Below are 18146 nucleotides of genomic sequence, written 5' to 3' on the forward strand. Positions count from 1 at the left end.
GATAAGAGGCCCTCCCACCCTCAGGTGTGGTACATTCCCCCACTCAGTACTTAACTAGTGCAAGCAAGATATTCGAGGAAACATTTCAAGCAAGTCACCACTCGAAAGGGCTAGTGCGATAAAGTACACACTGCCCACTTCGATGGATCAGGAAAACCACTTTCCAATTATCACATAACAAGTCAAGAAAACACTTTAACAAGATAAACATAGAACAAGCAAGGACACTCACCAAAAGTGAAGCTCAAAGGTCAAGCTGGGAATCGAAGTCCACGTCCTCGCTAAACCCTAAAAGACCAAGTTTTAAAACTATAAGTTTTACTATACAAGTTCTTGGTTTATGTATGAAAGATTATCTGGTATATAACTAGTTTATCTTCTCAAAATAAAACAACAATTCTCTTAGAGTTAAAACTAGTAAAAGTGATAAAATATTTCGTATGGTTTCTTTAAAGGTACTTTCTTTCTAGAGGTGCAAACCAGAACCAACTTACTTCAAATAAGGTTTCTTGCCGAACAAGTTTTCTACGCCTTCTATTTAAAATTACTAAAATCTCGTGTTTTTGACAATTTTCCTCTAAGACAACTAGCCAGGGACAATTTTACGAAAAAAAAATCTAGAGTTTAGAAGTTAGTACAATTATTTTTTTAAAAGTAATAAGGCTAGTTTAAGCAAAGGAAAGAATTAACTAGTGGCAAGATTTTAAAAGTCCCTGCACTCGAATTTTAGCATTATCGTACTATACTCAATTTCTATAGCTTGATACTAGGACAAAATGTTTCAACAAAGCTTGGTTTAAAAGTACTTGAGTTCAAATGACCAAAACGGACTTCACGATTCCAATTCACTTGCACATTATATTCCAATTTGCCAATATAGCAAAATCACAATTCAAATATCAAATTCACTAGGGATTCATCAATCATTAGCCCTAGGTCTCAACAAGTTCAATTCTAATCAAAAATTAAACAAAGGAAGTCCAAGACATCAAAACAATTCCAAACCACAAGTCATGGACGTTCCAAGTGCATTTCGGCCAAATCACTTAAACAATTCTACCAAAAATTTAACTCTTGTAAAGATTACTCAAATGGCCAAGAGCTTCATCAATCATTAGCTCTTGGCATCAAACAATCACTTCTTACAACAAATCAACCAAAAATTCAACCCAAAACATAAAGGAAAGTCACGGCCAGCTTAACTCACAAGCAACTCTAGAAATTCAGATTTTTTTTTTCTTTCATCCACGGCTCAATCAGCAACATGCATGTCTAATTAACTAATTAACTATCAGTTTTAATCCAAAACCAGGTTCGGACATCATCAAAAAGTCATCAACCAGCCAGAATTTTATCCAATTCTTCTCGGATGGCTTGCATGCAAACAGATTCTGTACCACTTCGATTTTCTTGCTTAATCAAGGCTGATTAACCTCATGCAAAGCATAATCATCTAGTTTTTAGTTAGCTAAACACACATCTAGGCTCAGATCACCTCAAATTAACAAATTAAAGCTGCATTTCCCAGCTAAATCTCTCGGTAATTCCAACTTCCTTCATAACCAGATTTTCCTGTGTCTTAATTCATCATCCAAATGCACAACCATCACATGCATGCTCATAAACAACTTCATCTACCTATAATTAACTGGTCTAAGTCCAGAATTTACCTCAACTTGAAGCTCAACTCACGCGACAAGAAGCTGAAATTTTTCTCTCCTCTCGGCTTGCTAATGAACTTGGTATGTCTGGTCTGGGCTCGGTTATTGTAGGCTGTGGTGTTGGTTGTTTGAGTTGATCACAACTGGTTGAGAACGAAGAAGGAAATGGACAGCTCTCGACAGTGATGAAGGAGATGATGATAAATAGCTCGCACAAACTACCTCTTGCTCTCTCTCTCTCTCTCTCGGACAGTACAGAAATGCAGCTCACCGACTCTCTCTCTCCCTTGCTCAAGCTTACAAACAAAATGGAGGAAGTGTTGACTCTCGGTCCTCTTCACCAGCTCACAGATGAAATGGAGGAAGAATAGCAAGTCTCTCTCTTTTCTCTCTAGCTTACGGACAGAAGAAGATGAAGAGCTCGGCTCTCTCTTCACTCTCGGTTCACGGCAGAAGAAGGAAGTGGAAATGGAAGTGTTGTGGTGAATTGGAGTTGGTATAGTGGAGTGTGTGTAGTGGAGATGAGCCGGCAGTATGGAAGATAGAGTGTTGGAGTGGAGAATGGAACTGGCAAAAAAAAAAAAATGGAAGTGCTTGGATTTGAAGTTTGCCCAATGAAGTTTCGTGACTGCATACTTAATTTGAGATGGAGGAAGGGCTAATTTGGTCTTTTGGCATCTTGTCCGAATTTCCACTTAAGTCCTCATTCGTAATCTAATTCCAAAATTTTACCCCACATGCAATTTGACAGCCTACCAGTATACTAATCTCGCAAAAATTCAATTATCGAGATTTTAACGTCCTAAGTGTAATTATAAAGGGTTTTGACCTAAAATCGATTTCGTCTTAATTCTAGGGTTCCCGTTGACACTTAACATTATTAACACTTAAAATTGGCTATCGAAATTCAAAGAATTAATATTAAGGCAATAAAATAATCTACATCAAGAAATATTAATTTAACTTGGCAAAAATCAAATAATTTAATATTTTGCACAATTAAATTATTTGTAACATAAAAATTATTTTTTTTTACGTACTTATTTAAGAACAAATAAAAAATAAAAATAAAATTTATTAAAAGTCTAAAATGCAAATGCAATATGTATATATATATATATATATTTTTCGAGGTTCTCACAAAAACTCCCCAACTGACTCTTGGCTATTTTCTTCTTCCCCTCAAGAAGAGAAGACAAAAAAAACTCCAATTTTCCCTCACTCTCAACCCTCTTCCCTCCCAAAAAATTTCAAACACTCTTACTCCCCCAAAACCTCCCTCTCTCACTCTCAGCTTTATCTCTCCCCTTCTCCTATACATATTCTCCTACAAATCAAACACAAGAGAAGGCAAGCAATTGAACGTGAGGGGGCTAGAATTTCATCAAGAATTTTTAATCGAGATCATAAGAGGTACTACCACTTTCCTTGAGATATTTTCCAGTTTTTCTTTATCATGTTAAATCCATGTATTGTTGTTTAGTTTCTCTTGCTTTTGTTGTTTTTTTGTTGTTGCTGCTGGTGTTGTTGAAGTTTTTGGGATAAACCATGGATAAATTAAGAAAAGAGAAATTGCCCTGTGAATGCATATTAAGTGTTTGTAAAAATGCCAAAACGAAAAATGAATCAAGTTAGTGAATCTTTTGTTCTTATTTTTCGTCAAAATAGATTATTATAGCTAGCACAAGGTCTGAAAATGTTTGGTTATCCAAAATTTTGGAGTTTTTGAGCCTTAAAAGCATTGAAATATTTTTCTTCATTTTTGGGCTGTTTTCCTTTAATGTATCATTTTGTTGTTGTTTTTTTGCCAAACTAAGGTCAGAGTTGCACTATAAAATCATAAGGAGTGTATTGGTATAAATTTTATGAATTTTAGTGGTGATTATAGTGATTTAAAAAAACAAAAATTGGACTATTTTTTGGCCATTTCGCCACTTTCGGTTCATTTTTTTGTAAAAACTAAGTTCAAAAACGAATTCTATGCGAAAAATCGAGTTGGAGTATGTATTTTGGTTATTTTTCGTGACTGGAGAGGTCGCTAGCGACCGGCGACGCTGGCGACTGCCATGGCCGCCAGCTAAGGAAGCTTCAACCTCACTAGAGAGAAAGAAGAAAAGAAGGGGAAGAAGAAGAAAAAGAAAAGAAAGGAAAAAAAATAAAGAAAATAAAAGAAATGTTGGGCTGATTTTTTATTTTTTGGTAGGCTTGTGTCTTGATTTTCATTTGGGTTAGAGTTTTTTTTTCGGGCTTTCGTCTGGACTCTGGGATTATTTTACACTTGGGATTGCATCTGTTTTTAATGAAAATAGCTTACGTTTTTCTTTGGGTCAGAGCAGTCCAGTCCAAGCAAAAATGAAGGGTCCAATTTCATTTAATTGTCTTATAAAAATCAGAAAACAAATTTTGCATTTAGCCCCTAATCTTTAGAGTAGTTTTATTGTGACCTAGAAAATTTTAAATTTCTTTCACTTAGGTCCTTAATTTAATTACAATTTGGTCCCTAAACTTTATCTTTGATTTAAAATTATGTTTTTGTCCCCAAGAATTTTCTAATTTTTGTAATTTAGTCCCTATTGACTTTTCGACTCTCTCTATTATGATTGTTTCTTTTCTTTAATAGCTAATTATATTATTCTTGGGTGTATTCAACTTGTAATTTTTAGATGTTCTTAAGTTTCTTTAGATTTGACATATTAATGTGAATTTAGTACTTTTTATTATTATTATTAGTATTATTATTTTCAATTAAATTGATGTCATGATCCTTTTGTTCATTTTGATTATAAATAGGGCAATTTGACTCCATTTAGTCACCACTTCAAAAAGGAGATACCCTTATTATCATTAAATTTCAATTACGTGCTCTTACGTGCTCCTATGTGTTTATATATTTTTACATGTCTGTTATTTATTTAATTCAAATGTTCATTCAAAATTTCTTATGTTTGTTTAGCTAATTTTATAATTATTTGGGAGGTATTTAAATACCTCAAGATGTAATAGATAGGTATTATTATTTTTTTTGAAGAGTTGTAATTAGATAGACCAATGTAATAGATATGATAGGATAGGTTTATTTTATCATATTTTCCCATTTTAGATTGTAATTAGATCCCCTATTATAATAGATAGAATAGATAGGTTTATTTTATTATATTTCCCCATTTTAGATTGTAGTTAGATTCCCACCTGTAATAGGTAGGTTTTGTGTGTTTATGTGGCTTATGTGTTTATATGTTTTATCCACTTTCCTTCAGATTTTTGTATCTAGATATTATACTTATGTGTTACGTGCTACGTGCTCTTACGTGTTTATTTATTTTAATTTATGTCTTATCTGTTTTATTATTTATTATGAATGCATGACGTCACCACATTAGTCCAATGCTAGTTGTAGCTTCTTCCTCCGCTTAGTTGCTAGTCCAAAGCTAGTAAGGACTTTAGAAATGGGCTAATCCAACGCTAAACTCTTAGATCGTTTATGCGTTAGATTCATCTTTTGTGTGACATTCATACATTCCCATGCATATTTTTTATTTTAGGACATTTTCTCATTTGCATGATATTTCCTATTATATTATCCCTTACCCTATATATGTATTAATCATATCATTTAGGGTTGCATCTCATTTAAGAAATTGTAAAATAAGTTAGTTCATCTGCTTGTCTAGATTAGGAGAATTACTCTTTGAACATGGGAAATGGGTGATTATAACTCTTTAGTTTAAATACCCCGTTAATCCCTGTATAAAACAAATTATGTCATGAGTTTTTACCTCTCGTACCCATTATGGTGCATCCCTTTTTTCTTGATCACTTATATCTATATATAATTTAATTTTTTTTTTCAAATTTCATTTTTGCATACTTGTGACCCCCTTCAAGGGATTATTTTGGCTTTCGCAATTAATGAGATTGATATTAATTAAACCCTTGAATGGACATTTTGTCCCTTTCGCTATTTTCTATAAATTTAGATTTACATCCATATAGGAAACATCCAAACGTGATAAATTTAAAGATTAGATTAGGAAAATTTTTGACTAAATCTCGCAGTTAGTTTAAACTAGATTGAAAGGATGTCTTAGGTTTGAGTCAATCGAATTTTCGCCTTCCCTTTCTTCAACCGTGACTTCCGAACTTATTTTCTCTTATTTTCAAAAATCTGGAGTTGTCAAAAAGGGTTTATTTTTATTTTTATTTTAATTTAAATTTTGTTAAAAAATTTTGGGTGATTTGGTACACCCAAACTCAATACCAAGTGGCGACTCTTATTTTTCTTAAAAAACCTTTTTTAGACTAAATTTTGGGTCCAAACTGTCACATTCTTTAAAGTCGCATTTTAGGTCATTTTCACTTATTTTTAAATAAAAATTACATCTTTTGTAAATACGATTTTCATCGCGAAAAATGGGACGCGACAATAATGTGATTGAAACAACATTACATTGTTTTTGTCTCTTGGATGATCTGCCTCACCTATGTCTTTCATATCAAACTTGCTAGAAAGCAAAGTTTTGATGACTTTGACCTGCTCTAAGTCAGCCCCAAATATTAACATATCATCCACATATAAGCAAATTATGACACCTTTACCTTTATTAACCTTGTCATAAATGCACTTATTAGATTCATTAACCTTGAATCCAGTAGCAAGTATAACATGGTCAAATTTCTGATGCCATTATTTAGGTGCTTGTTTTAATCCATATAAGGATTTAACAAGTTTACACACTTTGTGCTCTTGTCCAAGTACTACAAACCTTTCGAGTTGTTGCATGTACCCTTCTTTATCCAAATCACCATTCAGAAAAGTTGTTTTAATATCCATTTGGTGTATGATAAAATTTTAAATTGAAACTAGAGCAAGCAGTACCTGAATTGTAGCAATTCTTGCTATTGGAGAATATGTATCAAAATAGTCCACAACATGCTTTTGTGTAAATCCTTTTACAATTAACTTGACTTTGAACTTATCAATAGTTCTATCAACCTTCATTTACTTCTTGAAAATCCACTTATAATCTACTGGTTTTGAACCAAGCAGTAAGTCTACTAATTTTCAAGTTTTGTTACCCATAATTGAGTCCATTTTATCATTTATTGCTTCCTTCCAAAAGGGAGCATCTTGTGATTTCTTTGCTTTTTCAAAGGTCTTAGGATCAACCTCAGTATTGAAACAATAAGGGATTTGATTACTCAATGTATATCTAGTTCCTTCGACTAGATAAATATAAAAATCCGAACCAAAGTCTTTCAACTTTTTAGCTCTTGTGCTCCTAAATTCAATAGATTCATTTCCATCATCTTTTGTTATTTCACTTGACTTTGGAATATTGTCATTTATTTTAGAAATAGAGGTCAATCTATTTTCTTCAAAAATAGCATCCCTAGATTCAATTATGGTATTAACTGAAATTGAATCATTAGGGTCAATTACCATGAACTTAAAGCTTCGCTATTATGTGCATATCTTAAGAATATGAACTCAACACCTCTTTCTCCGAATTTCCTTTTCTTAGGTTTTGGGAGTTTCACAATAATCCTACAACCCCAAACTCTCAAATACTTGAGATTAGGCTATCTTTTTTTCCAAAGTTCATAAGAAGTGATAAAATTCCTTTTATTTGGAAATCCATTTAGAATGTGACAAGTTGTTAATAAAGTTTCGCTTCAAAAACCTTTACTAAGGCCAGAATTTGGATTTTTTTTCTTTTGGTTATATCATTTTGTTGTGGTGTATAAAGAGCACTAACTTCATGTTTAATCCCTGTTGACTCAAAATAGTTGATATCATAGTATTCTCCATGTTTATCGGACCTTGAGCACTTCACAAATGTTTCAAAATGAAGTTCAATTTCACTTCTATATGTTTTAAATTTATGCATGACTTCATCTTTTAAATGCAACATACAAAGAAATCATGTATAAATGTGACAAAAATGAAGGAAAAGTAATACATGCATGTTAATAAAGATCACAAGAAATTCATTTTCTAAGATTCAAAAACTTCCTAAGTGTAAAACTTGATTCATAGTGATGTAGAGATTTTCTTAACTTATAGTATTAAAATAACATATTTATTATAAGCAGTTAACTTGTACATTAGTTTACACACTTGGTAGCTTTGTTTTATCATTTTCAAATGAGTTGGAAGCTAATAAGTTTTAAGGATTTTTCTAGATAAGTGTGATGAAATAATGATTCTAATCTGTGTTGTAAATATATAGGTTATATTTTTCTTATTTGAACTTTATTCTCTTCATGACTATATAGTTTATTTTCTATGATAAAGTGAGTTTTATCCATGTAGGCACACAAGATATAACCTATCAATATGTTAGGTCCCTTTTTTTAATGATCACCTAGTGCTTCTCTCTGACGCAGCTACAACTTGAATTTAAAAAAAAAAAAAAAAAAAAACTGGCCCAAGCTGCATTTACAGTATGTGACTGGGTCATCTCTATTTTTTTTCCTTTCATAATTTGAGCCTAATCACATTCTTGGAATGGCCTAGCTGAGAAATGCGTTGGGCCTAGTTTCGAAAAGACTTCTCAAATGCAATATTTGGTTGATTTTTTTAAAATACTATTATTCCAAGAAATTATCATCTATTAGGTCATTCTATATATTTTCTTGGTTAAAAATGATGGAATTTAAGCATGTAATCATTGCACCACATTCGCAGGGATATTTTCATCATTATTAAGACAAAATAGTATACTGGGCTAAATAAAATTTCAGAAAATTTTAGTGACCATTAGCATGCTTTTGTGAAAAAAAAAGCAAAAAATATATATAACAAAAGATATCACCGCAGTCCTAAATATTTTAAGAAATAATAGAGGGTTCGTATAAATTAGGTGTTTATCAAAAACTTTATTGTAATATTATATTTTACAAATTTTATTGTACAATTATATCTTGGTGTGTTTTTCAAAATTTATAATTTTGGTATATTTTATGATAATTTTTGGGTATTTTAATTTCACTCTTTAGATCAACTTCCACATCATATTTAGACTCTAATTTCTTTAGATAGTTTTAGCTTTCTCTATTTTAGAACTATTCATGTAAGAGAGCAGTACTCCTTTTTGCTTTTCTATTTTATTAGAGATAAGGTTTATGTCCCCCTCTTCATTGGTTCCTAGTTATATTTTCATATTTCATAAAATAAAAAACTAGCATCCCTCTCCCGTGTATGAGATTTGCCAATAAATTAAAAAAAAACTATTCTTCTGTTTTCTGATTCTTTGCTTCTCCCTTCTTCCACCTTCCTCTTCTCTCACCATCTTACCTTCCCTGTTCTGCCTTTCCCCTGCCACCTCCCCTATTCTCCTCTTTCTCCACCCTTTCTTTTCCCTCCTCTGTCTTTCCTTTTCTCCCTTCTTCCTTCTCATCTCTTCAAGCACTTCACTATTCTCTTCCCACCTCTTTACCCTTCCCTGCCACCTTTTTCCCCTTTGGTTTCCCCCATTTTTTCATACCCTTGCCTTCTCTTCCCCTCTCAAAATTGGTTGCACAACCAAATTTGAAATAGAGAAGGGAGGCGGGGGGTGATTGAGAGGGGGGAAATCAGAAGGGAGAGACTATGACGCCCCCACTTCTCCCTAAGGCGAATCAAAGGGTATCCACGGGACGCCTGTCCAACTCTCGTCAGGACTCACTACAATCCACAATTTAAAAGTTCGGAATACTTCAAATAACTTCAATACATAATTAAAGTACTCCAAAATATCTCACACTTACAATTAATCAACTCTCAAGCTTAATACAACCCAAAAGAATATTTACTACAGCCATCTGCTGTAATACAACTTAAAATCTTCAAGAGAAAGCAATCTAGTACTATTCACGAAAACTCTTGGTTTCGAACCCTGTTAAAGAAACCCAAAACGTGGGATGAGCTACACAACCCAGTGAGGTTCTAAGACACTCTAGCAGTTCTAATAAATCAAGTAATTGAGCATACTGCGTGTATGGTTCAAGGTTGCACATTGGCATATTAACATGAGACAATAATCATTGTACGAGTAATTTCAGCATATCACAGGTATGGCACATTTGCATGAAACGGTTATCATTATGTAAAATAAACACACATTGAAGGATACGGTGTTCTATTGGAACCATTTCGGTCAACTGCATCTTATAACTTCCGGTCCCCACGGTACTGTCTGGCCATCGTCTTATCCCTCCAGTGGTAATACTCGAGTATACCGAAACGGTGGCTTAGGGTTCCAACCTACCCGACCGAACCCAGTCCTGGCTCGAGTAGGTCAGTAACCAAGGGTAGGGCCCAAGTTCAGCTTAGAGCTTACAACATGCACAAGTAATCAAATAACTTGGCTAACGATAAAAATTTATTCTTTTGGTAGGTCGAGTGAGATAAAGTACACACTCGCCTTAAAATGGTGGACAATTTCATATGAGCAATTACTAGCAACAATTAATACATAAACACATAAGCAATATTTGATAATTTCATGTGAACATGTAATTTACGGTAATTAAGTAATCAAGTACCAGGTAATCAAGTAGATAGGAAAACGGTAAGAAATTACGGTAAACGGTAACGGTTGACGGTTAACGGTTTACGGTTGACGGTTAACGGTAGTAATCACGGTTAATTGGTAGACATTAGTCATTTTAATAGGCCGCCATTGGCCGTTTCCCACTTTTACCGCTTAAGAGTCGAGGAGATTCATTCCAACCGACTTATGCAGCCATAGCATAATTAATCATTTAAACACATCACATAAATATGCAATTCAAGTATTTTATGTCGAGTAATTCAAGTATACATTACTTAAATATGCATGAGTATGGTAAATACTTAACATGTAGCACTTAACACTTAATGATCATGGATTAAGCATGATAGACTTATTCAAATTACGTACTCCTATATGGAACACTCACCTATTGCAACAAAAGAGTAAGTGCGTATACAATCCTTCAGGTGTTCCCCTCGAGATCCTCTTGAAGGTCTCCTTGAGCACCTGAGCAAACAATAGTTGTCTATTACACACCATCGCTAAAATCCCTTACTTATCGTGAAGGTTGTACTAGTGTTCATTCTAAGGAGAATTCATGAATTGAGCCTTAATTATTTATAGTCGAGACTCGGAAATGGGTTTTAAAAACACAAGAGAAATTTGATTCTCGCCTTTGAAATCAAATGTAAAACGGTCTAGCAATATCGGAGTAAAATGGAGAGTTTGAAACCCTCAATTTCCTTTAAGTTCAGAAATTTCAGATTCGGCAAGCAAACTTTGAAAAATCAGATCTCACTCTCTATCAGTCCAAAATTGGAAAACTTGGTACCGTTGGAAATTACTTCCAAAGTACTAAAAGTTTCTATAAGACACTTTTCCATGATTCCAAACGGAAGGTATTCAAAAATTGGCTCAAAGTTGCTGTTTTGAACATGAAGACAGCTTTCGGGGTTGGTTTTTTGCCAACTTTGGGAATTCGGCAAAATTCACTCAATTTGAACTAGCCTTTGAAATTTGGAACTCTATTAGAGTTGCAATCAAAGTTTAAAATGGAACAAGCGGAATGAGAATTGAAGTTTTGAGCACCAAGATATGGTAGCTCAAAGTTACCCAAATTTCTTTGTTAAATAAGGGTTTTTCCAAAATCAAGTCACGAACTTTGGAAGTTTAGTTGAGAAATGAAACGGCCTCGGAATAACACCAAAATTAGCAGTGCAACACTATCATATAAGGGTTATTCCTCTATCAAATTTCATAGAGAAATAAGTACAGAAAGTGGGTTAACAAAACCGTTGAAATCACAAGAAATTCTAAGGCTAAGCTGTCTTTGAACTTCCGTTTTGCCGTTTCCAAACATTTGGTCAAGGAACATCTCAAACATGGTTCATTCCAGTAGAAAATGTCCAAAATATGTTCAAGGTACATTCGATAGATGATTTACAATAAGAAACTTTGGATAACAAGTCCCAAACCGTAGTTAGTTTCAAATCTGTCCAAAACACTGTTTTCGTTCACAAAGTCAGTTTTGAATTTCGATCATAAATCACTCAATTCAACTCGGAATTGAGCGTGGTTGTGGAGTTAGAAAATATACTCATAAGGCTATATTTTCTCAGAAGAAACCATTTTCAAAATCTGTCCATAAATAGCTCATTCGTGAGCATCAATTTGCAACTCGTGTGCTGCCTTCCAAGAAGCAACGAAACAGGACAGTGGATTTCAAACGAATGATTTGGCTCACTCAAATGGAACCAGAATGTGCATTTTATACCGTTAGAAATATGGGAATGTCTAGTTTCCAGTACTGCAAATGGCACTCGATTCCGATATCGAAGTAAAAAGATATAGCCGAAACAAATACACTGCCTGAGTGAATATGGGATAAATTTCCAGATTGCTAAGCTGTCGTAAATCCAACATTTGGGTGACCAAATCAAGTTATTTTTCAATGAAACTTTTTACACAACCAATATAACATGTAAACAACATAATCAAGCCATTAGAACCTCAAAATTTTGCACAAAAGTGGTCGGACAAGGCAGGGGTAAAATGATCACTTTTGCTCCAAGCACCTCCTTTGATTTTCTACCAACAATTCAACATTAATCCACTAATATAAGCACTAAACCACCATTAATTTCATCATCAATCATCAAATCAGTCTTTCCATCAAAGTGGGAGTTCATAGAGCCCACTCACCAATTTTACAACATTTTAAAGCTACCCATGAGAATCCAAGAGCTCATGAGTGTAATCTAACTTCCATAAATCAAGAATTAAGAGGTTGATCGTTCATTACCTCTCTTGATGACTAAATCAGAATTTTTGGTCACTTTGAAGCTCAAGAAAACCGTGAAAATGAAGCCCCTTTTCTAGCTTAAGATGATCACCAAGTGTTTAGTTAGGTGTGGTTCAATTTTGGTTTGATTTGGTGAAAGTTTGGTGAGGATTTGATGAAGAAAAATGAAGAACTTTGGTGTTGTTTCCTTCTCTTGATGCACGGCTGTTTTGGGAGCAAAGAGGAAGAGTGTTGCACGCCACTTTTGGGTGATAAATTGAAGGGTTTTGATCTAGTGTGATGCTCCCATGAAAAATTCAATAATGTTTGGCCCAAAATGCTCCAAAAGTCAACTAAGGATACGCGTGCTTCGTGCTCGATTCCTCTCGGGTTTATTTCACTAGTGCACTAAACCTCTAATGCACTTATATTCATACTATTATTATTCACTCTTAATAATCTAGAAATAAATTTCTTAAGTCCCTCAATTAAATCGCGCGTGTGAAAACGCGCATTTCCAATTTGTGCGCGATAGAGTGAAATCTCCAAGAAATTCCTATAACGATTGTACCACTAACTAATACTTGAATACTTAAACATGAAAATATCTATTTTTAAGACTAATGTATAAGTATCCAATTTTTTCCGAACTTATTGTATCATCAAATCGGTCACTGTCTCCAAACGCGTATTCACTATTTTCACTAAACGAACTTCCAAAAATTAATTTCCACAACAAGTCATTTTAAAAATATAAGAAAGTCATAGTTCCATGTAATTGGGTCTAAAAAGGTTAGAAAATAATATTCGGAGTAAACTGAAAATTAAATATTTAAATAAGCTTGTAACAGGAGTTTAAAATAAATAAATTTTGCGAGTCCTCACGACTTTTCTTAATCTACTATTGATCATTCTTATTTTTCCAAAATTAATACACTCTCAATTAAAATATAGTCTCGAAAAATATGTATTCATTATTCCGGACTAAACGAGTTTTCGAAAAGTAATTTTTTTTTCTAATAAAACGCTTTAAAAACATAAGAGATGCGTTTTTCCATATAAATGGATTTTAAATAGTCGAATTAAATAATTAATTAAGCCAGTAAAATAAATTAAATTAAGGAAATTTTCGGGTCCTCACAGAGACAAGGGAAAAATAACATTTTCAATAGAGGGAAAAAGTTGGAAGGGAAGGGTGGTGGAGGAAAAAATAGACGGAGAAAAGTGGAGTCCATCATTTGAATAACATTTTCAATGTTTTCTTTCCTTTTCTTTCACATTGAATCTAATCAAAATTGATGGAATCTATTTTCCTCTACTCTCATGTTCTTTTCTCTCTACTAGAGTTCGCTTTTTCCCTTTCCTTTCCATCCCCTTTTCTTCAATCCAAATGGTATCTAAAGGATCGTAATTTTTCTCCTCTTTTTTTTTGAATTTTTTATTATTCAAGTCATTCTTTTTGCTAAAATACTTTTATATTTTTTCCAATGATTTAGGAATACTATGATTCCTTATGTTATAACTTCTTGTTAAGAAATTTCTTTATGTTTTAACTCTTCTTTAATTTAAAAAAAAAATTTCCAAGAAGTGCATCAATAGTCTCTAAACTTTTCTAAAATTTCATTTTACCCACTTTACCATTTTTTAAAGGCAATGTAACAAAAATACCCCTATAAATATAATGTGCCGCTCATGTACATTAAACTCCATCACTTTGAACCAAGAAAATAAATAAAATGGCCCAATTGAATACTTTTAAGTACGTTTGGTTCTACAGAATTAGAATTGAATTAGAATTGAAATTCTATAGAATTGGAATTCTATGAATTGGAATTCCAAGTCATTCCAATTCTTTCGTTTGGGAAATGCATGGAATTAATACAGAATTTATTTGGAATTCCAAATCCTTTGTTTGCATGAGAGAAGAATTCATTACGAATTAGAATTGTTTTCATGAAACATTTGCTTACATAAAATTTTTCTTTTTTTTTCTTTTTTTATATAATAATTTCTTTTTTTCTTACATTTAGCTAATTTTTACTAAAGATTTAAAAGTAAAAACCAATTTGTGCCATTAATAATTTATTTTTTCCCACTCTTATGTCAATTTCTTTGGTGAACATTTCCAGACTTAGGTTGTGCCAAGCACAGCATTAACGAGACGTGTCAATCTGACTGCCTTCTTTTGTTCAACGTATGGTATAGATATTGGCATCCAACCAAAACTGGACCTCACCCCCTTAAAAGTAAATCCCCAATGACACTAGCATATTTCTTAAAACATGGTAGAATACTGGACAGTGAATTAGTCACAAATTAACTCAAATAGTACGTTTGTAAAACAATTTAATTAACATTCTCAACAAATAAATTCAGTTTACTATTCGAATTCTGAATCTAACAGTTGATGGTGGAAAAGGGTGTGGAGAAAGGTGGAAGGACCAAAAAAAAAAAAAATCCAACATGCCTGACTTATACTGGACACCATTTTTTTTATTGCAGACTGCAGCAGTAATTCAAAAAAATAAGGATCCAATGGCTAGTAAAGGAGCCATTGACTGCATGAAAAAGACGAAGCACTGCAAAGCTTATTTTATCACCCTTTCAATACGTGTTGGTACTCATATGCATACTTACTACTGCTGCTATTTCTGCAGTCCAGCAGTGCACTACACCTCCTCTTCATGTAGGGCAGTGCAGCACTTAGAGGCACGCCACATCCACATATACTCATTCAAAGTTCAAACATCCACCTTGTCAATTGTTTTACAAACGTACTATTTGAGAAAGAATGCAAAGGTTCATGCAGCTAAAGGACAAGTCAGGGCATCAACACAGGCAGCTATGTTAATCTCAATATCTAAAATGCTAGTTCATCAGACAAAAGATCCAATGTTCCATTCTTATCATCTCAAAAGCAGATAGAAAATAGCTGAAATACTCCCTAGAATCTTTCTATAATCTTGTTTTGATCCATTACATAAAAAACAAAGAACTCATCAGAATTTAAAAAGTCATGGATACACAATGGAGTAGTAACAACTTCTACTTGCTCTACTTGGGCTTCCAGCAATCAGCTCAACTTTTTCTACAAAAACAACTTCAACTGGAGATTACCAAAAAAAAAATCAATTACCAATGTGCATCAATAGCCAATCCTTTTTTAAGTCATCTTGGAGACCAGAAAAAGTGTCATACTTTGTCCTGTCATTCATAAGTAAATCAATACCCTTCAAAAATTGAAATCTATCCAATTCAATTTTAGATAACTCGTCTTCCACCATTTTAGTTGTAACTTTTGAGCATTCTGAATTTAAGTACTTATCCAGTGAATCTGCCATTCGTCCCAACACTTTGTAAAGTACTTGAGAGCTAGTTAGTTTTCTCTTTGTGCCACGATCATTTGTTGAAGATGAAGCTTTTGATTTTGACCGTTGTCGAGCTAGCAGTGCATTCATAACTTCATCTTCTAAAGATCGTGAATCAGTCTCAAATGATTCCTCTACATTAGCAGACTCTTCAACTTCAGCTTCAGTATTAGCCTCAAAAACAGTTTGGGCACCCTCTCCATTTGCACGATCTTGTGAAAACAGTGTACAGATGTCCTCCCAATTTTCAACCACAATTTTTTTTCTGTAAGGAAGAATTTTTGGATTCTCACTTACTCGAGCATTCCATACATCCTCATCACGAACATCAATTCTACCTCTAGAGTAGTCCCATATTATCGTAGACCCAGAGTTACAGGACTGGAGCAGTGGGTATAAGATGTCATAGTGTTTCTCCCATGTCTTGAAACGAGATATAATATTAGCCTTTGTCACAGATATATTGAGTTTATCGAATAAAGCATTCATTACTGCAGTGTAGGCTACTGCTTTCCATGCACATTTACCATCCAATTTGTTTCCTTGGTTCATTTGGTCAATAAAACAAGTGCCCATTACACGATCCATTTCAGGAGTCCAAGTGAAATACCCTTTGCCTTTCCCTTTTGACTGAGATGTTGCTTCAGATGCCATATCTGAGGCAGATATGCACCAGAAAAACATCACAATGTCATGTTCTTAAGAACATATTTAATAGCTACTGCATTATAGAACTAAAAATGAAAGGCAAATATGCACCTGAAAAATTCATACATATGTTAAATGAAGAAAATTTCATTCAGTGCCAACAGATATGGCAAGTTATTTCAAAGATCAGAAGTCAATGTACTTAAATTCTGTTAGGATACCTAGTAACTACACCAAATAGCTACATGCAAACTAGAACCAAGTAAAACCCAAATGTCAATAGATAAAAGATGATCTGAAGCCGTTAGCTATAACCATGTGAGTGGAATTATGGGGTGACTTTTTCTTCTTTTCTGTGGGTAGGGGAGTTGGAACTTTATGTTTGTTTATCTTTTTAGCAACGGACTAAAAAAATAGTACTCCTAACAATAAAACAAAAGAAAAAGGGTGTAATCTGCATTCTCTGTGTTTATGTACAAGTCTATGAGAAAACTAATACTTGTTAAAGTGTTCTAAACAATCTGACAGATCTTAAAAAAAAAAAACATTGAGAACGCAAATAATTGTAATATGAATCAATATATGATATTAATTACAACTCATGTACCCCAATACAAATTTGATCCGGCAAACTACATTTTAACATATCCCAATACATGGAAATAATACCTCATTCTCAAGTATCATTATAAAATTCAACCCCACAAACAAGGTCAGTGCATTTCAAAAAGTGGAAAAGAACATGAACTGGATGAATGAAAAACTTAAAATCAGATTAGCAGTTTAAAAGCACATCAATTTGATCTAAAGGAAACTGAAAGGACAGTAGTTTCAATGAACAGCTCACAACACGATAAGAACTGCAAGAAAGGAACAAAATCATACCGTCTTTAAGAGCTAGTGCAAATGCAATAACAATATATATTAGGCTGAATAATGTTGAAAATCCCAACCAAATCCTTAAAGCTGACATATCCACTCCTCTTACTTCACTCTCCCTGTTGCCCCTGAAAATCCCTAAGATGTCCAATTCCCTATTAATTAACCAAACTCTCTTGAAGAAACACATCAAATCACTCTCTTGTACAAAGATTTTGCCAGTCAAAGAAATTCAGAATTCAATATTCAATGCTGCAAAGTTAAAAATCGAAGGCAAAGGAGAGCTTTTAGTTGTTACCTTCCGAACTAATAACCCAGTTCGAGAAAATTAGGCACGGGTAAGTAGAGAGCACTCGGAGCAGTCTTGCGATTGCTGAGGTGATGGGTAAATGCGTGGCAGAGCGATGCCGGAAACGGTGGTGGAAGAGGCAAAATGTTAGGGTGGAGGTGAAGGGGAGGACGCAGAGCAAAAGCACTTGCGGTTGAGGAAAAGTGACTAATTAGATCGCGAGAGAGGCTGCTTACATAGTTGACCCGATTTTAATTTTTTACCCATTAGGATCCGCGTACTAACCCGAATAGGAGGTGAAATTATGGAATTGGAATTGTAATTCTTAGGTCTTACCAAAGAATTGAATTTGTGGAATTGATGGCTCATAGAATTCAAATTGAATTCTAATTCTCTCACATAGATAGCATCCAAACCGAAGATTTGGAATTGATGCTCCAATTCTAATTCTAAGCCTCCAATTCTGTGGGAACCAAACACACCCTAAAAAATGGTATAGTGTACAAAATAAAATTGAAAAAAATA

The 18146-nt window shown here is 33.7% G+C and overlaps 1 protein-coding gene across 2 annotated transcripts; it reads right to left on the bottom strand.

The window, feature by feature from the left end:
* Positions 1–15366: 15366 nt before the first annotated feature.
* Positions 15367–17975, bottom strand: LOC113743851 (uncharacterized). 2 transcript variants are annotated; one of them, XM_027271941.2, is made up of 2 exons: positions 17631–17975; positions 15367–16461 (listed from the first exon to the last, which is right to left on the bottom strand). In XM_027271941.2, the coding sequence occupies exon 2, from the start codon at positions 16457–16459 to the stop codon at positions 15566–15568; it is 894 nt and encodes a 297-aa protein (XP_027127742.2). In that variant the 5' UTR covers positions 16460–16461; positions 17631–17975; the 3' UTR covers positions 15367–15565. The 2 variants fall into 2 exon arrangements, with proteins under 2 accessions (XP_027127742.2, XP_071904511.1); XM_072048410.1 differs by having other exon boundaries at positions 15367–17470.
* Positions 17976–18146: the final 171 nt, after the last annotated feature.

This window comes from Coffea arabica, chromosome 5e, assembly GCF_036785885.1.
Source record: "Coffea arabica cultivar ET-39 chromosome 5e, Coffea Arabica ET-39 HiFi, whole genome shotgun sequence".
NCBI classification, from domain to species: domain Eukaryota; kingdom Viridiplantae; phylum Streptophyta; class Magnoliopsida; order Gentianales; family Rubiaceae; genus Coffea; species Coffea arabica.